Source organism: Cladophialophora yegresii, assembly GCF_000585515.1.
Source record: "Cladophialophora yegresii CBS 114405 chromosome Unknown aczIN-supercont1.6, whole genome shotgun sequence".
NCBI classification, from domain to species: domain Eukaryota; kingdom Fungi; phylum Ascomycota; class Eurotiomycetes; order Chaetothyriales; family Herpotrichiellaceae; genus Cladophialophora; species Cladophialophora yegresii.
Genome location: NW_006913050.1, coordinates 1,847,885 through 1,865,432, shown reverse-complemented (window position 1 = coordinate 1,865,432; position 17,548 = coordinate 1,847,885). Strand labels below are relative to the sequence as shown.

At 53.8% G+C, this 17,548-nt stretch overlaps 7 protein-coding genes across 7 annotated transcripts; 4 read left to right on the top strand and 3 right to left on the bottom strand.

The window, feature by feature from the left end:
* Positions 1–704: 704 nt before the first annotated feature.
* A1O7_08687 (uncharacterized protein) lies at positions 705–1,013 on the top strand (the record flags this gene model as incomplete). The annotated part of the gene is made up of 1 exon (XM_007762677.1): positions 705–1,013. One exon carries the CDS (start codon positions 705–707, stop codon positions 1,011–1,013), a length of 309 nt encoding a protein of 102 aa, XP_007760867.1.
* A 691-nt stretch (positions 1,014–1,704) lies between these two features.
* On the top strand, positions 1,705–3,729 carry A1O7_08686 (uncharacterized protein; the record flags this gene model as incomplete). The annotated part of the gene is made up of 5 exons (XM_007762676.1): positions 1,705–2,015; positions 2,119–2,461; positions 2,553–2,898; positions 2,961–3,349; positions 3,484–3,729. 5 exons carry the CDS (start codon positions 1,705–1,707, stop codon positions 3,727–3,729), a joined length of 1,635 nt encoding a protein of 544 aa, XP_007760866.1.
* A 1,293-nt stretch (positions 3,730–5,022) lies between these two features.
* Positions 5,023–5,451, bottom strand: A1O7_08685 (uncharacterized protein; the record flags this gene model as incomplete). Its single annotated transcript, XM_007762675.1, has 1 exon — positions 5,023–5,451. One exon carries the CDS (start codon positions 5,449–5,451, stop codon positions 5,023–5,025), a length of 429 nt encoding a protein of 142 aa, XP_007760865.1.
* Positions 5,452–6,562: 1,111 nt separating this feature from the next.
* A1O7_08684 (uncharacterized protein) lies at positions 6,563–9,208 on the bottom strand (the record flags this gene model as incomplete). The annotated part of the gene is made up of 1 exon (XM_007762674.1): positions 6,563–9,208. The coding sequence occupies one exon, from the start codon at positions 9,206–9,208 to the stop codon at positions 6,563–6,565; it is 2,646 nt and encodes an 881-aa protein (XP_007760864.1).
* A 2,575-nt stretch (positions 9,209–11,783) lies between these two features.
* Positions 11,784–13,195, bottom strand: A1O7_08683 (D-amino-acid oxidase; the record flags this gene model as incomplete). Its single annotated transcript, XM_007762673.1, has 5 exons — positions 11,784–11,869; positions 12,014–12,644; positions 12,699–12,906; positions 12,964–13,101; positions 13,167–13,195. The coding sequence occupies 5 exons, from the start codon at positions 13,193–13,195 to the stop codon at positions 11,784–11,786; spliced, it is 1,092 nt and encodes a 363-aa protein (XP_007760863.1).
* An 876-nt stretch (positions 13,196–14,071) lies between these two features.
* On the top strand, positions 14,072–15,343 carry A1O7_08682 (uncharacterized protein; the record flags this gene model as incomplete). Its single annotated transcript, XM_007762672.1, has 2 exons — positions 14,072–14,147; positions 14,205–15,343. The coding sequence occupies 2 exons, from the start codon at positions 14,072–14,074 to the stop codon at positions 15,341–15,343; spliced, it is 1,215 nt and encodes a 404-aa protein (XP_007760862.1).
* A 712-nt stretch (positions 15,344–16,055) lies between these two features.
* On the top strand, positions 16,056–16,757 carry A1O7_08681 (uncharacterized protein; the record flags this gene model as incomplete). Its single annotated transcript, XM_007762671.1, has 6 exons — positions 16,056–16,075; positions 16,158–16,201; positions 16,263–16,290; positions 16,342–16,385; positions 16,445–16,534; positions 16,585–16,757. The coding sequence occupies 6 exons, from the start codon at positions 16,056–16,058 to the stop codon at positions 16,755–16,757; spliced, it is 399 nt and encodes a 132-aa protein (XP_007760861.1).
* Positions 16,758–17,548: the final 791 nt, after the last annotated feature.

The following is a 17,548-nucleotide window of genomic DNA, read 5'->3' as shown; positions in this document are numbered from 1 at the left end:
GGCGCGAGCCTGGCTCAACTCTCCGGGGCCCAAGCCATGCCTAACATACTCTTCTTACCCAAACCCTAAACCAGCCCACCACGAGAAAACGAGAAAATCAAATTGCTTAAATACTCACCTGCGCACTTCTTCCACGAGCGATCAGGACCCAGTCATTGGCCGTCCCTCCAAGATTTCTTCTTCATTGCCGCATTGCCTCAAAGAGCCCATCGAATACTCGGGAGTCGAAGATCAGGCGCGTGTTTGCTCAAGTGTGACTTACTACTGCAACATGTTCGGGCCTGGACGCCCTGCTGCCGACGAAATGCTGCCCAATGCTTGACTTGACGCCTTGTTTGATAGCAACATTGGCATCTCAAACCTCCCTTGTCTCTCGGCATCGTCTAAGCGATGTTGTTGCCTGATTGAAAATCATGCAGATGAGGATGTGGCCTAAGTACATACTTTAAAGGCTCCTGGTCCCCATGCTTGAACATGCCTGCTTCTTGACTTTACTTTAATCGAGGCCCAGTCCAAAGAGCAAATTTCACTGATCAAGAACGCAGAGAAGGTCTCAAGATTCTGAAATACCCGCTTAAGGTTCTCGTCGGCGAGTCCCGGCCGAACCACATTCGAGCAGGAGAGTGGCCAGTGGAATAACACAGTCACTGCTATCGACGACAGCCACACGTCCACCGACGTCTTGGGAATTCATCATCACCACAATGCCAACCGTCTACGGCGCAGCGGCAGCAGCCAAGGTTACATCTGAAGCAACAAGCACACCAGAGACCATACAGCTTGCCATAGGCGCGTGCATGGACAAGCTACTGCGATATTCGGAGTACTTCGCGCACTTCAAGTCCCTCGACTTCAAAGAAGACGGAAACTTCCACATCGAGATGAATTCGGACCGCGTCCCTTGTAGTTACTGCGAGAAATGGCTCCCGTCCGCCGATGCCCTGCGTGAGCACGATAAGATACACAAGCTTGAGGCCGAGCACCAGGAAAAGATGTACAAGAGTCGGAAGTGATGCAGTCTTCTCAGCATGGAAGTGACAGTTCCTGCGCCGCGTGGGTGGCTTCAACGGACGTAATGTCCTGCAGTGCGAGCAATGTTGTGGCATTCACGTGGCTAGCATCTCTCTGCGTTGTAGCGTCGGGACCACGAGGAACGACCTCCTCGGGTGTCCGTCATCCACCTTTTGTTCGCTCGGCATCTGATGTCCGGCCGCGTGATGTGCATGGCTGAGGGACGGCGAAAGATGTACGAAAGATACCGGGAGTAAGTTTTGCCCGACATCGTCTGCAGATCACACATGGGCTTTGCCTGATGTGGCAGCTCGACAGGGTATCACGTCCATCTCCCGTCAATGACAACACTCCTCGATACCGAAGTTGCTGCGCACTCTCTGATAGACGATATCGCTTGCCTGCGCAGACCAATCCAGCCGTGAAATGTGTTGGTCCATGCGGGCATTTCTGCTTCATCGTTTGCATCCCGCTTGATATCAATCGCACTTCTCCTACGGTCTGCGACTGATCGACCTTCTTCTTTCAGAAAGTCTGACGCGGAGTCTGTGCCCGGTGGTTGATAACATGCACTTGGCGATGGTTTGGGAAAAAATGCTTCAGGAGCTTAAATATATCTTGTTGTCGTGTGAGCGGTCTCGCCGTCTCTTCAGTCTACAACAACAAGCTGTCCGTTAATAGTCGACCTTGACAATGGACGTTCAAGCCGACAAGCCCTCCCTGCTGGGCTCTGGCTCAAGTGACGAGAAACAAGTCATCGAAGCGAACAGGAATCACAGCGTCGCCACCAACGCATCCCTGGACGAGGCACTCGGACAACTCGATATTTCGACCAAAGATGCCGACGAAGCCTTTGCCTTTCTAAAGGACCACCCGAACGCCAATGGCGTCCGACAAGAGGCCATGGCCATCCTAGATGACCCGAAGGCCACAAAGCGCCTGTTGAGGAAGATTGACTTCACCATTGTGCCCTGCATGATCGCCGTCTACTTCCTGCAATACCTGTGAGTGTGCTTTGCTTTTGCCGCCGTTATAAGCCGCTGAACGCCCGTCCGAATATGACGGTCCCCAACCCATTTGCAGCACTCCTGCTCACACGCTGTACAGGGATAAAACGACCATCTCCTACGCCGCCGTGATGGGGCTGCGCACGGACACCCACCTAGTCGGCCAGGACTACAGCAACGTGGCCATGATGTTCTACATTGGCTTCCTGGCCGCCGAGTTTCCGACACAGTATCTCGCTCAGCGCATCAGCCGCCTAGGCAAATACCTGGGCGTGAACGTGATGTTGTGGGGCGTCATTCTGTCGTGCATGGCTGCGTGCACCTCATATGCCGGCCTGATGGTGTGCCGGACGCTGCTCGGTATCTTCGAGGCGCCCGTGGCGCCGATCCTCGTCCTGATCGTCGCCATGTGGTACAAGAAGGAAGAACAGGGCCGCAGAGTGGTGAGTGGAAAGCCCGTCCAGGAACAAGATGTATCTGGGCATGAAACACCATGCTTTTGAGCCACTTTTACTGACATGACTCACGTGACAGTCGTATTTTTACGTATGTAATAGCATTACGCAAATTTTCGGTTCTGGCGTGGCCTACGGCGCCAGCTTCACGACCAGCAAGTTCGCGAGCTGGCGCATCTTCTTCCTGATCATCGGACTGATTACCGTCATTATTGGGTTTGGGGTGTTTATGCTGCTGCCCGACTCGCCGGTGAAGGCCGTGCGCTTCACGGAGGCGGAAAAAGTGGCGGCCCTGCTTCGCGTGAAGGAGAACCAGTCGGGGACGCAAAATGCCAAGCTCAAGAAATCGCAGGTCATCGAGTCAGTCAAGGACGTCCGGGTCTGGCTGGTCTTCCTGTCCGTGATGCTGACGTCGATTCCCAATGGTAAGTAGAGAGACGGCGCTGCTTGAGCATGACCAGCTTGACTAACCGCCGGAAACTATCAGGTGGACTGTCCAACTTCTCCTCGATCCTGCTCACGACGTTCGGCTACACCAGCCAGCAGGCGCTCATTCTCAACATGCCCACGGGCGCGGTGGGGATCTTCATCGTCCTTCTCTCAGGGTATCTCAGCGATCGATGGAACGACCGCTCCCTCGTGATGCTCATCTGTCTGATCCCGACCATTGTCGCAGCAGGGTTGATGTACGGGCTCGACCCGGAAGGTATCCCCAAAAGTAAAGGCGCGCTGCTCTTCGCCTCGTACCTCAGCGGGACGTTCGGCGCCGCGTTTATGCTCCTCCTTGCGTGGAACGCGTCCAACATCGCGGGCCATTCGAAAAAGGTCACGGCCAATGCCTTGACCTTGGTCGGCTTCTGCACGGGAAATATCCTGGTGAGTTCGTCCAGCACGTTCTTGCCCCTTTTGCTCCACCCCAATTTGCTCTCCTCAGAATCGAAATCCCATCAGACGGGACGGCACGGGGGCGTACTAGACTCGACGCAGAACGAAACCGCTAACGTGTCCAGGGCACGCAAACCTTCCAGGAAAGCGAAGCCCCGGGCTACAAGAGCGGCAAGATCGCCATCGTGGCGTGCCTCACGGCGCAGGTCTGCGTGTGCTTTGCCCTGCGCTACTGCAACGACCGGCTCAACAAGAAGAACCAGCAGCGGCTCGCGGAGATGAGCGAAGACGAGAAAGCCATCGTGCGGGAGAAGTTGGCCTACAGCGACGAGACGGACCTGAAGAACCCGTTTTTCGTCTACACTCATTAACACTGAGCGCGGACACGGACGAGCGAGCGGAATTGTCGCCATAGCTGTGGCTGCGTGATGTTTAGGCATGTGGTTATGACGGGCTAGGGACCAACCGCGCGTGCGTGGACGGGCATGAGTATGAGTGTGTGTGCGGAAGAGAGAGTTTGTGAGTGAGTGCGGGCTTGAGCGTAAGTACGGAGTATAGATAGACAGAGATACCCCGGGACATCCGAATGACGAATTTAGAGGTTAGAATTCGAACACAGAACACAGAACAGAGAACGCAGAACCCAACGAACGAGTCTACAGGATTTGACACCAGTTGATAAGCATTCCACTAAAGTCTACCTATTTGTACTTCTAATTTCTACCGACGATGAAAACGAACACCACACTTCGCCGGTCAAGTGATACATACCATGGTTCCAAACCTGAGAACAGTCCGAGTAGGGGCGCCCCATGTCGATACAGTATACACCAAGAATGGCGGGCGGTGGTTTCCCTCTGACCTCGCAAAAGTGTCATGATGTAGTAAGGTGTCACTATCGATAATGTTCCTTCATGCCAAAAGATCGATACCTCGCCAGACCTTATACGCTTCTGGTTCTGAGATCCGAGCTACATATTAGGAACACTACCTGGCCTCAGTATTGTGGATATGTTAGAGGGGCTTTGAACGGGCAAAACGAGGCTGACGCAGTTTGCGCGGGCTATTACAGTAGCTGTTCGTCAATTTTGAAACAATGATTAATGACTTAGTCTGACGCTCGCACTTGAGAGACTCGAACGTCGTAGCTGGGAAGCTGAACCCGACGTTCGAAGGGAGTCGCATCTCGTTCCCGGGAAGCTAGAACGCGATGCCGGGCAAAAGAGGTGCTACTACTACTTGTCATTACGTTGTGGTCGGTGAGGGACAGAACGGGCAGTGGAGAGAAGCTGGGAAATGTCGCGATTGTCCAAACACACTGCAAGGGAAGAGACAGCGAAGTACAAAGCGTACAATGGAGGTAAGCTGGCAACCGCGCAATTGTCAGAACGCGCTGTAAGGGAAAAGAAAACCAGGAACATGTGGTTTGTGACAGACTTCTATTCATTTTATTTTAATTTCTGCCCCTTACGAAAGGAGACGATCCTCCCTGAGCGGACCTCAATAGCTCGTAGGTTGTATCGCCACCTTCGTCCTTGATATCTCGCCCTTCTTGCCCAACGTAGATAGATGCCACAGGTCCGAATTTGAGGTATCAATTGATTCGGAGAGGTCGTTGCGGGATGAAGGAGCTTGTGATTATGGTGTGGGTGTTGTACAGTTGTTTAAACGTGCTTCTTAATGGCCGCTTCCAGGGCACGGACGTCGGCCCCGACGACCTCGTCGACCTTCTCGCCATTCTTGAAGAACATAAACGTAGGCATGGCTCTCACGCCGAGTTCCTGGGCGACATCGGGCACCTCATCGACGTCGACCTTGTAAAAATCGACCTTGTCTTTATATTCGTCCGAATTGGAGAACTTGAGGACTTCGGGGGCGATGACCTTGCAAGGACCGCACCAGGTGGCGAAGCAGTCGAGCACGATCAGCTTATCGGCCGGGCCTTGGATGATTGAGCTCGTATACGAGGACTTGCTGTGGATTGGGTTAACACCGTACTTCTTCGCAGGCTGGGGGTGGTTGTTGCGCGCTTGTTCCTCACGGAGCTTGGCTTGATGGTACGCTACATACTCTGCAAGGTTATGGACAACCATTTTGGCTGGGGTGGTGGTGAAAAGGCGTGGATTGGGACTGATTCGGAGCGGGGTTGTTCGAGCTGCTGAAAGGAGCTGGCGGGTAGGTGGGCGTAGGCGCTGAATTTTGACGGCAGATGAACGCAGAGTGACGTCCAGGGTGAAAGGCTATATAGATTGTGAGGAAGGAGGATGCTGTGAGTGAGGCTGAGTGATATTGAGGTGATTCAAGAGAAGGATCGAGACCAAGCAGGAGGCCGTCTTGGAAGCCGCTGATTAATGGGAAAACAGTATTTGAGATTTGCGCAACCTTCGCTCGGGAGACACGCGGGTGGCCGCCCCCCACCATCACCCGCCGTCCCCCATGCGAGTGATCACGTCATCGGACGTCACCAAGATGACACGCGGGAATCAGGTGGGAATGACGCCTAACTGAACTCACTACGAGTACACAGTAATCGTCGAAAGGGCGGATTACTGCGTTTCTGCGAGCGTGATCCTGCCGCTTGTTTACTAGGTCGGCAAAGCAGCATCCCCCTTTGCACGCCTTTTGTGTTGAAAATGCACTCTTCTGGGATCTGCTGGCTTGGTCTTTCTCTATAGCGGCGGTCTACGGTCACTGACGATTTGGATCAAGGGGGCCGGAAGCTGCACGCGTTGTGCTATCTGCTACTGGTACTCCGTAGACTCTGACCTCTCGCCAGTACCACAGCAGATTGTGCTAACGGACTCGCTGTACGCATCTGCCGAGTCGACCAGGACTCAGCTGGTGGGAAATGCTCCTGGCATTGGCTATTAGTTATCTCTTTTGTGCAAACCCTGCTTGCTGATTCCCATAAATGTCAAGAACTTCCTCGCAAATCAATTGCTCGCTCGATTATACACCCGCTCATTGCAAGGCTTGGCGGACTGTTCCCATCAAACTCAAACTGCAACTATACAGTGAACCCCGTCGGGAAAAGGGAAATGGAGAGAGCGGTTTGGGGTATCAATTTTCGGCGTCGTGAATGTCGTAGGGAAATCACCCATCTTACTGGTGTTCCAATAGCTGCCGCCCTCTGGCGGGTGGTTGACAACGTAAAGAGTGGACAAAGGGAATCCGTGTTCGTCGGCGTAAAGGGTCACAGCTCAGTCACTCCTCTGGGGGTGCTTGCTGATCCCGTTGAAATGGTGATACAATCTGTGGAAAGCTGGGACTCCGTGGCGTACTTTCCGACTGTATCGATGCGCGTCGGATGTCAAGTAACCGGGCACTCCCTGCACTCATGTGGCGCGCGTGCCCTTTGTCCTTGTAATCCACGCTTCTTGCACGTAACAATGTTGCCTCCTGTATTTCTGCCCCAGCACTCTCTCCTGGCACGTTACCTTCACCTTCATCATCATCCCCTTCCGTACTGGCTCGCCGAGAGGTACCTGGCATATCTCTGCTAGCCTCGTTTAATAGTCCTTCCGTAGACTTGGCTCGGGTGGCCTGCCGAACCACGGTAGGTTGTCGCGCAATGCCTGTGTGCCAGGTCTCATCCCCGCCTTGGCTGGCTGATATGTGCGGAACCTCGGGCACAGGACTCTGTTGCTTCTCGCGTTCCAAGTCAATCACATTGCTGCTAGCTCTTCGATCTGTCGAGGTTACAGAGTCTCGTTGCCTTCCCGGTCCCGGAGTCAACCTGTTCAGGTACTCATCATTCGCGAGGTCATCATCCTCTGGCCCAAACGAGCCCGGCATAGATTGGGGTGGGATCGATGACTGGCTTTGTCGGAGTGGGTGGCTCATGGGACCAGAGAGTCTCTTTGGAGGCCTCCCAGAGAGCCACGATCCTTCCGAGTCGACTGATGCGAGTGACTGAGACAACGGTACTGCCGCTGCTCCTTCTCCCGGTTCTATATCTAAACCTTGAGGATGGTGTTGTTCGGTTGTCGCGCGGTCTAGAACTGGGTTACTCGAACTGGTGGCCAAACTTCGATTATCTAGGGTCCCTGAAAGCGATGGTCGAGGTTGCCTGGACGCTTGCCCAGCCTGCGGACTAGTCATCACTTCCGGAGACTGAACACGAGAATCTGGCGGTGAGATGGGCAGTTCGGGCAAGTCCTCGCGGAACTTGGACATGGTTCGTTGAGGAACCGAGGAGGCGTCAGATCTGCGGAATGATCGGGGTACCACCACTGGCGGAGGCTGTTGCTTGCGAGCGACAAATGATTCTCGCGACGTATTTGAGAACTCGGACGGAGTGCTCCGTCCGCGCTCAGTTGTGCTGCCTTTTCGTCTACCACCACGTCTGAAGAAGCTGGTCCAGGAACTCAGCTGTTGGTTGCTCTGATCCGAAGCACGTCGATCAAGCGATCCTTGCTCTGCAACTTCCGGGGTAAGTTCGCGACCGAGCCCACTGGCTTGCGATAGGCTCTGGCGGTCTGTAGGCCGCTGCACAGGAGATACTGGAGGGGAAATCGTCGCTACGTGAGACTGAATTTGCTCCGGCCTGACCTGGGTGGGAGATAGCGTTCGGAGATTCGATCTGACAGGCAGGGGAGGCTCGTCTTCTTCCCCGTGGCCGAATCCATCTGGGGTGATATCAATGTCTTTCTCGTCTTCAAAAGGGTTTCGAATGGGCTGCACGGGCCGAGCCGGCGGACTCCTCGGATCAGCAAATGGGTTGACCGGTTTGTGCTGGGTGCTGGGAGGCGTTTCTGCCATGACTGATGGGGATGTTTCTGCTTCAGTGGCGAGGACAACGCGGGCCCTTCCCTCCCTCTCCTGAGACCTGAAAGACATCAGGTCCTCGGATGGATCATTGAGCCGGCGACCACGTAATTCCTCCTCCCGCTGCCTGTCGGCCTTGCGTTGGAGCTTCCGCTCCAGGCGAGCACGGTCTGCCTCCTTTTTCTTCTCCCTGCGCTTGCGATCTCTTTCCATCAGTTCCCTCAACCCCCCAGCATCAAGGTCATCTGCCAGCTCGTTGATTCTTTTTCTCGAGGCAGGCTCCTCTTCCTGGATGGCTTGCTCAACTGAAGGCTTCACTCTCGCGGGTTGCTTACCAACTGAAGGCCGAGGGTCGGCGACATAGGTCAACGTAGGTCTAGGACTCAACGCTGCCAGAAACCCGATCTTGAAGGAGGCTTGGTTAGAGAGGTCTTCGGACTCGAGTATTGTTTCTGGGAGCGGCAAGGAAACCTCCGACGTAGGTCGGTGCAGTCTCCGATTGAGGTCTCCCGGAATCTGTTTCGTATCTCGCCGGAGTGGCCCGGAGCCTGAATATGTACTTGGTCTCTTCAGGCCGCGTACAGGTGAGCTCATGGCTCGCACCTCCCTTTCACGAGCGTAGTCCTCGGCCTTTCTCTTGCTTGACTTCCTTCGATGCAGCGTCGGATCGTATCCAGGACGCCTGGCCAACAACGTGGGAGCCTGCGGTAGGGCCGTAAAGTCTTCGTGGGCAACACTCGTTTGTGACATCGGTCTGTGTGAGTACATGTCGGGACCTTGGAAGCCCACAACCGCTGCGCCGGTTCCATGCTTGTATGCTCTCGAATCCTGGCCCGGCACGTTGATAGGCGCAGTCTGCACCCGCGAGACCTTTCCTGGCTGAGATGGTAGCCGTTGCTTGGAAAGCCTTCGGGGCTTCTCGTCTTGTCCTCCACGGCTCATTGTCGTGACCTCTTGCGGCGAGCTCGTTTTCCTTCCGGCACCCAAATCCGTCGGCGACTTCTCAAGGAGGGTTTGCCGGCCTTGATCTTGGCCGTGGCTTGTTCGGGCTTTCTTGCCTCCACCGAATGGCCAAAGGCCCATGCTGAGCCCAGCAGTTTCAGGTGATGGATCCCAAGAGTGTGTTATCGACTCGTCAAGGGATATGGCTATGTCGACGCGGCGATTCGCAAGGCTGAAATGGAGACATCAACAGTGACCTAATCGGCATCCAAAAAAAAGGTATTGTTTGACGTAGCGGTAATTGAGAAAGTGCGGGACGTTTTTTTGGCAGCAATGACATTTGCGGCCTAGGAAATTTGAGGTTGAGCTTCGGACCCGGCTGTCATAGGGCCACACGGTCGCGGTCTGCAATTGCAGTTCTGGCAGATGCAGCTGGTTTGACAGGTCGACTATCGATCGTCAGGTCAAGCCAAGTGGAGAAGTCGGTTGGTATGTGAGATGTGTGGCGGCAAAGCTAGAGGCAAGATTCTTGAAAGAGTGGTATGGCTGTGATATGAAGTCACAGGCTCGAGAGCAGCGCAGCTGGGAATGAGCGTCGATGGAGAAGGGGCAGGAAACGTGGTCCTGTAGAGCAGCAAGCGAGGCGACTTTGTGTACGCAGGCGAGGCAGGCAGAATGCGCAAATGGCAATGACGAGTGACGATGCAGTGGGGGAGTGCGCGAATCAAGCACGCAGACGGGCACGGCTTAGGCGCATGCAGGTGCCAACAGATATACTGTGAGAACTGGAGGTAAAGGCACAAGTCTGCATGCACCGGCTAAGCTATGGCCTTAGTATTTAGTCTCGCAGATCTGAGAATGGGCAGCAGTCATGCTGCTGTGTTACGAGAACTAGGACTGAGAACTGCCCCCAAGCACGAGTGGAGCGGCCGCTGCGTGGATGCCGTCGATGTCCATGACCCGAGGGATGCAATAGGCCCATCGTCTCTTAACCACACCGGCCGTGGCGGCAGGAGGGGCATTGTGGGCATTCCTTCTCCTAGGGCAAACTGCCCTCTTCCACAAGCCACCTCGAGGCCCGTTAGACTACTCAGCTAGGCAAAGAACAGCGGCTGGACGCCACCGATGACCCCATATGATTCACTTGTCGCTGAACATCAAGGCTGATCTTTGCATCACAGGCAGGGAGATCAACCTCCTCCGCGTGCGACCGCTCACAACAGATCTGGCTGCTGGCATTGGTCACCCGTCACTCTGCTGGGGATATTACCCCAATCACTTGCGGCCCTTTCTGCCGACCAGTACGAGGTCGAGAACCACGTCTTGCGCACATGGTGGCTCACGGCTCGCAGAGCTTTAATTCAAGCTAAAGGCCCAAAAGTAGCGGGCAGTTACGAAGGTTGCCCTGGTGGCCAGAGACCCTGGCTGTTGCAAGGCTTCGTTCCCATTGGCGTGGGTACGCGCGGCCGGTAAATGATGCGAACGAAGGAATAACAAGGAACGTTTTACATGCAAGGAACACCGCAGACTCAGTAGGCACAGGTACGAGTACAACCATCATGCGGCCACAAGTCACACACTCTTCTTATCAGCGCACAGAGAAACCCCCAAGGCCTGACGGTGAGAGGCGCGGGGGCAAAGAGTGCGAGGTGAGCAAACCATGCCATCACACCCACCGCTGCTGGTAAGAGCTCGGTTGGACTGCGAGGTGAGTATCCAGGCACGGGACTCAGTTCGTCTCCCTGTGTCTGCGAATCGTTGCCTGCCAGCCAACCTGCTTGCATACCGGAGTGCATGACGTTGGCGTCTACGCTGTGTCGAATGACGTCTACCATTGGTCCACGGTGAGTCATCTCTATCTTTCCTGCTTTCCGTTTCTGCAGTCCGCAACGGACTTCGGTACTGGATACTGTGTTAGTGCCATTCAGGTACGAGTACAAGGTACAAGGTACAGCCACTGGGGCACACGCCATGGCCAAGAGCGAAGTCCGACCCCTGGGTCGCGGGCGTTGGTTACGAGCTAGATGGAGCGAATCCATGGCTGCGGCGTGGAAGCCCGTTCCTGCATCTGATCGCTTCCTTTCCAGAGCACATGTCTCAGTCTCGACAGCCCTGCTTCGAGACACTGACGACCCATTTCGGATATTCTTACCAGCTGTTGGTACCACTTGCCGTTTCTCAAGGACAGGCAATTGGCGCACGGCTGCGTGTGCTATTGCAGTACACAGCACTGGGTACGAGGTACACACCAAAGCAAATCTCGTACCCGATACTCACATCCTCAAAGCGGCCAAAAAAATGAAGAGCATCAATCATAAAATTGAAAGGTTTGGTAGTCCACGGCTGTGGCGCATAGTCGGAGTATTTCTTCGGGAACAATCGTCAGCGGCGTCTCCTTTCTCCCTGTCGGCAATCTCCCGATCGCCAAAGTGAGCTTGCCGATGAACTCTCTACGGCTTCCGGACGCGGTCTCAACGGTGCTCCTGTGTTGAGGTGGACATTCATTATTGTACTACCTGCATCTCATGAAGCGCTGACGAGCATAAGATATGTGCCTTATGTTTAGGTTCAGAGTCATCCGCAGCCAGCGATGGAATTCCCCCAAATCGAAACCTTGGCAATTGCCGCGGCTGCTTTCTAGGGCGAGGTTTATGAAATCCATATCTTACTGTATACGTATTCCGTACGTACCTCTATGCTACTTTCCACATTGCCTTCACATCTTGGCTTTGGCCCCCATGGCTTCATCGACCAATTTTACTGCCGCTTGGGAGCAGCCATAGGAAGACTGGTATCCAGCCCCTGTTTATCATTAGCACCGGAAGAATCAGTTGAAAAGCATGATGAGGAGCTTGTCGGCTATGAGTAGAGAGCCAGGTTGGCCCCAGATGTCTGACTCGACAAGGGATGTGGATGGGAAGAAGGGACGACATGGTTGGAACTCACCACCTGCACCATAGTTGTGCACGGTCCACACGCCGTTGATTTTCTCCTTTTCAATTCTTGTTCCTCCTTCACGTACAGGTCTTAAGCCGACTCCATGGCGAATGATGTCGAGGCCTTCGATGCCTTTACCCCCGGTCAGCTCAGGACAGATGGCGACACATCGTTTCATGATTCGTATTGCCAGACTTGGATCTGGTTGAGATTCCCAATTGCCCTTCTGATAACAACCCCCAAGTATTGTCCCACCACCAGCAGCGCGGGTCATGATATAACAAGCTTCGTCCGGACCGTCATCTGTTCCGGACGTGGCATACATTGCAGGAGCCGAGTTTCTCACAACAACGATCTGACCTCTAGCTGGGACCACGCTCTTGTCCTCGACGCCACCGAGCTTGGACGCTGAGAGGCCGGTACAGTTGACAACAAGGTCGGCGGGGCGACCTGAATGGTGAACTCCGGGAGCAGCGGCATCGGCAATATGTTTGAAAACGGCCCGCTTGACAATGGCACCATTCTTCAAACATTGAGAAAGCAGCCAGGGCAGGTATATTGCAGTATTGATACAGACTGACGTGAAGCATGTGGCATTATCAATTCCCTCCTTCAGCTCTGTTTTCGGGATCTCGCGAAACTGACAAGGATCATGAGCACGGTGGTCTGAGCAAGAGGAGTTGTACACACTCACATCATCAAAAAGGGTGCTGAACCACGGATTCGGGCTGACAAGGTCAGCAAACCACGCAGCCGTGGCAGAAGAGACGTCCTTTTTACGATTGTAGATTTCCGTCCTTTGAAAATGAACTCCGGCTTCGGGGTGGTTCTTTGCCAAATCAAAAAAGGGCGGCCAGGTGTTCCTATCCCATTCCTCTGCTGGAGTTCCTTTGGCGGATACTCTGCTCAGCCATGTCAATGTCATGAGTGCGTGTCATTTTCGGGAGATCTTGACTCACGGCATATAGTTCGCACCAGCCCAGGGTGAAGCATATTCGATGTCATAGTCCCCTGGCATATGCTTTGCCGCGATGGTTATGCTGTACCGAGGATTCTTGGAGAGCAAGAAGGCGGTTGTTAGACCAGCAACACCGGCACTGCACGCAGGTTAGGCAACATTTCTCGGGTGGAGATAGGAGCTTCGGAGTCACTGATTGCCTACCCTACGACGACAATGTTCTTGTCGCCCATTGCGAATGACTGACTGGTGACCGCGTGAATGTCAAATGGACAGGCAGAAAAGATTTCGTTGGTCGGTTCACAGCACTTGGGCACCCAGTGAATGGGATGAATACTCAAAAACACTTTTCTGCCGCACCTGCAGCAGCACAATAAGATAGACAATAGGATGAGAACTTGGAGGTGTGAGGACCTGTACACAATAGTGAATTCGCTGTGGGCTTAGACTTCAACTGAGTGCTCGCGCTTTGGAGACTTCTATTTCTTTCCGACCCTTTTCCTTCACGAGAACCCATTCTTATTATATATGTACACTCAAGGGCGTCAAATGAAAACGAAAATCTTCACGAACTCTCAGTTGACATCCCCCACCAGTGCAGTCCTGTAGGATATTTCCGCCACGATTACCGCTTATCTGCTATTCTGCCCCTCCTCCGAACCGCCTAGGCCGAGGAACCTATCAGTGAAGGCAGCTGCCCCCTGAGCCCACCTGTCCAGAAAGGCACCTGGAACGGACACCTTTTTGAAGGGTAAGTAAGCCGCAACCACCCAGCTGTGCCAGCTTTGCCCTTGCTGGAGATGCGGAGTGCGAGTGGCCTAAGGGCTTTTGGCACTTCCATGTTCCGGGCTACGGTGAACGCAGACGCCTCCGTTCATCCCCTACTGCTGCTGCTGCGTGCTTGACGTGGTTTCTCGATCCTGAAATCATCAAAAGCCCCTAGCAGGTGACCGCTTGTCACCTTTACATCTTTGCCTTGTTGCAACCCGGTCATGTCATTTTGATCTATTGAGCAGCCTTTCTGCCCTCCTTTATCCCTTCCAAATGCTTTGGTCAATGGATCCGTCTCGATCATGGCTGACCATGGATCCTTCACACAGCTTCCCAGCATGGTCCGAAAGCCCAAGGCTGTATGGCCGGGTCTGGTCAAGATGGGTCTGCACCAGAGACAGATAGCAGGTGATGGTAAGTTCTCTCTTCTGCTCTTATAGGGAAGTTCAATTCCAACATATTGACTCACAGGCAATTGTCTGTTTGCATCGCTTTCAGACCAACTCTACGGCACACCGGCGAAGCACCCTGAAATCCGTGCAAGCATCATCGACCATATGCGGACGTTCCGACCACTTTTCGAACACTACGTCCACATAGATGATGTGCAACAACGCCGAACCCTCCGGTCCACCACGCTGTCAACTCGGCAGGAACCAGAAGACGCTTTTGAAGAATACCTGTCTCGCATGTCACGCCTTGGGTCATATGGTGGAGAGCCTGAACTGGTAGCCTTCTGCCAGGTCTTCGATCAAGATGTCACTGTGCACCTCCCACGGATCAAGAACTTTGACAGAGACTCAATCCCCTACACGAACGAACACCGAGAAGGCCCCAATGCCATGCCCCCACTCCACATCTGCTATGGCGGAGACGAGGTCACGCGAGCACATTACGACTCAGCTCGAAGCAGAGATGGGTCGATCCCTAGGCACAAGAATAGTCCTTTGCTCAGACCACAGGACTCAACTCGAAACTCCCATAACGGTTTCTCCTCTCCTTCTCCACACGGTCTCGTTAGCAACAGAGCTATGCGTGGTAGCAGAGCCGAGCTGTCCTCAGAGTTCATTCAAGACTTTCTGCAAAAGAGCAAGAAAGACGTTGAGAACAATCTTGACCAACTGGGCGAGAAGTACCGTGCCCGGAGTCCGTCCGTGACTTCGTCGCAACGTAGCGCGAGCTCTAAGCGGTCACTTGACGATGATGATGAACCTATTCGTGCAAGCAAGAGAGCCGACAGAAGAAAGAGCACCAGACGACGCGCAGATGTGATCATTGCACTCTCCGATGCAGACAGCGAACTGTCCCCACCAGTGCCAATCGACTCACCCGCCCCAGATACGCCTCCAAGCACACAAGACACAGACCTATCATCAGAAGGCCCGATCCAAGACAGCAATGAGCCCTCGGCCCAGACCCAGGTAACCACGCTCAAAAAAGAGGTCCATCACTCTGACACGGGTGCTTGTCTGGCTCACGGCCATGGCGGGGTCCAGCCTCGTATCACCCTCAACCCCATCGCTGACAGAGCCTCGGTAGTCACCACGGAGCCGTCTAGCTCCAGATTGATGTCGATGGCTGAGAGACCCAAATCTACATTACGAGCATGAGGTTCCCAAAGGAGTACTGGTTGAAGATTACTTGTCAGTCTTGGTGAGGTATTCTGCATAGCATGGGTCTGCATATTTTGATACCCCTAGCATAGCGTCGGCAGCACATGGCAGAATTCACGGAATTCGAGGCAGAGGAAAGGGCTCATGAGAGACCAAACCGTGGTTAAGAACCACAGATGGTTATGATAAACGGCCTTTATGGTATTAGAGACATTGTACATGAGCCGGACGGGAAGCAGCTCATTGGATCGTGCTATCAGCCTTCCCCAGAGTTCCCCTTCGCGACCCGGTCTAAAACAGACGAATATGAGATAATCGAACCAAGTCAAGTTCCACCAATCCTCACTGTATTCGTGCTCGTAGTTCGAAGGTGTGCTACGTGAAAACACGTGTCCCGTACAGGAGCAGGTCTCCGGGCCTCAAATTGAAAGCTGGAGCTGATTTCTTGGCTGACGATGGTTCTAGGCGGCAGCTCCATTCGCTGCAAGGCAGATTGGAAGTTGCAACCCCGACCCCATAGCAACTTCTCCTTTGTTTTCGGCCTGCGCAAGCTGATTTGAATCCCCCCGAACATTTTATCGAGCTCCGTGGGTTCTACCTGTTCCCATTGCCCCAGCGACTACCTTGGGTGACCTGAGCGACTCAGCGCAGAAGTAGTTTCCAGCTCCTTACTTTGCACAGTCGCGCAGCCTGCATCTCAGTCACTACGATGGACTTCTCCAACATATTGTACGTCTCAAGCTCAGCGCACGATGCCGCAATACCATCGGGTGGCTTTTGCGGGGGGATGTATACTGATACAGGGCTGTAGCCGGCTGGTTAACCTGGTCGTGGGTGGTATTATGGTATTGGGAGGTATGTCGAGAGCTCGGCCCTGTGCGCATCGCCCGCAAAACGGTCACTGACTATTCCTTAGGAATCAGTCAATTCTTTCCCATTGGCTTGTCAGTGCCTCCTCACCCCGAGAGACATGCGGGATACTGAATGCAGCATAGCCGGAGCATTATAGTGGGCATCTACGTGATTATCTTTGGACTGGGTGCGAGGCAAACCATTCAACAGCTCGAACGGGGGTTCAAGTGCTGATTGAGAACACAGCTGTCGCTGGTCTTGAACTATTGCCACAAGTCCCACCATACCTCCCTAAATACGCGAGCTTTTTGTTCTCATTCCTTGGCCGTGGCATCTGTCAGTTACCTAGACGTCATGCGGGAAAAACGGATGCTAACTGGTGCCAGTCTACGTCTTTGTTGGCTGTATCATACTTGAAGGACACGTTCTGCGGCTCATCGCTGGCATCATCGTTGCAGCTGTTGGTGTGGGCTACTGTGCCCTCGAGTTTGCCCCTTCGATCGAGCCACCGTCCAATATGCGGGACGCGGATGCGGGCTGGGGCGCCGAGCAAGTCTGAGATCGCACATACGAGATATTCGGCCGCGGGTGCGCAGGTCCCAAATTCATCGACTCCGTCTAGCCATGGATCGAATGCCAAGGGATCTTTCAACGGAGGTGGAGTCACAAGATGTTCTATATTGAAGGCTTCGGCGCACTGGGCTGGGTCAATCTGTAGCGGTGGCTGTATTTGTGTATGAGAATCATCATCCCGAGTCTGGATCGGGGTTCAGGAGCCCAATGGGGCAGGAAAAAGGGAGCGTCGTGCTTGTGGAGGCATCTGTAGGGGCCTTCTGCTGTTGAGTACGCAATAGCATGGCTGGTGAACAGATAGGATCTGGGTGATACAAGACCTGGCAAGTCCAGGCTTTTGAAATATTCTCGACTAAACTCAAGTGGAGTCTCGCCTATCGGCCAATGGATATTCCAGCAAATGCCACTTCCGACACCCAGCTTCCTGACCAGGAGTCGATTGAACGAAAAACGTGCTCCATCTGACTAGCCGTCTTATGCTGGTTCAACTCTAGGTTGCGAGCATAGCAGATGGCGTCCCTAGCTGATTGGCGAGTGCACGGGTATTTCAGCCCCCCAGCAATGCAGAAGGAGTCAGTTCACAGCGTTAGCATTCGGTTACCGTCGAGCGTGCAATCGACTGTACTTCTGACACGTACTGTTCTCGAGTCAGACGCTTGGTTATACAAAACTGTCCGCGAGTCAGATGCTTGTTCTCTTCGATTGGTCTGACGGAAATGCAACTGTCACGTGATATTTCCCGATGCACACTGTCCGCCAATCAGCAATGGGGTAATT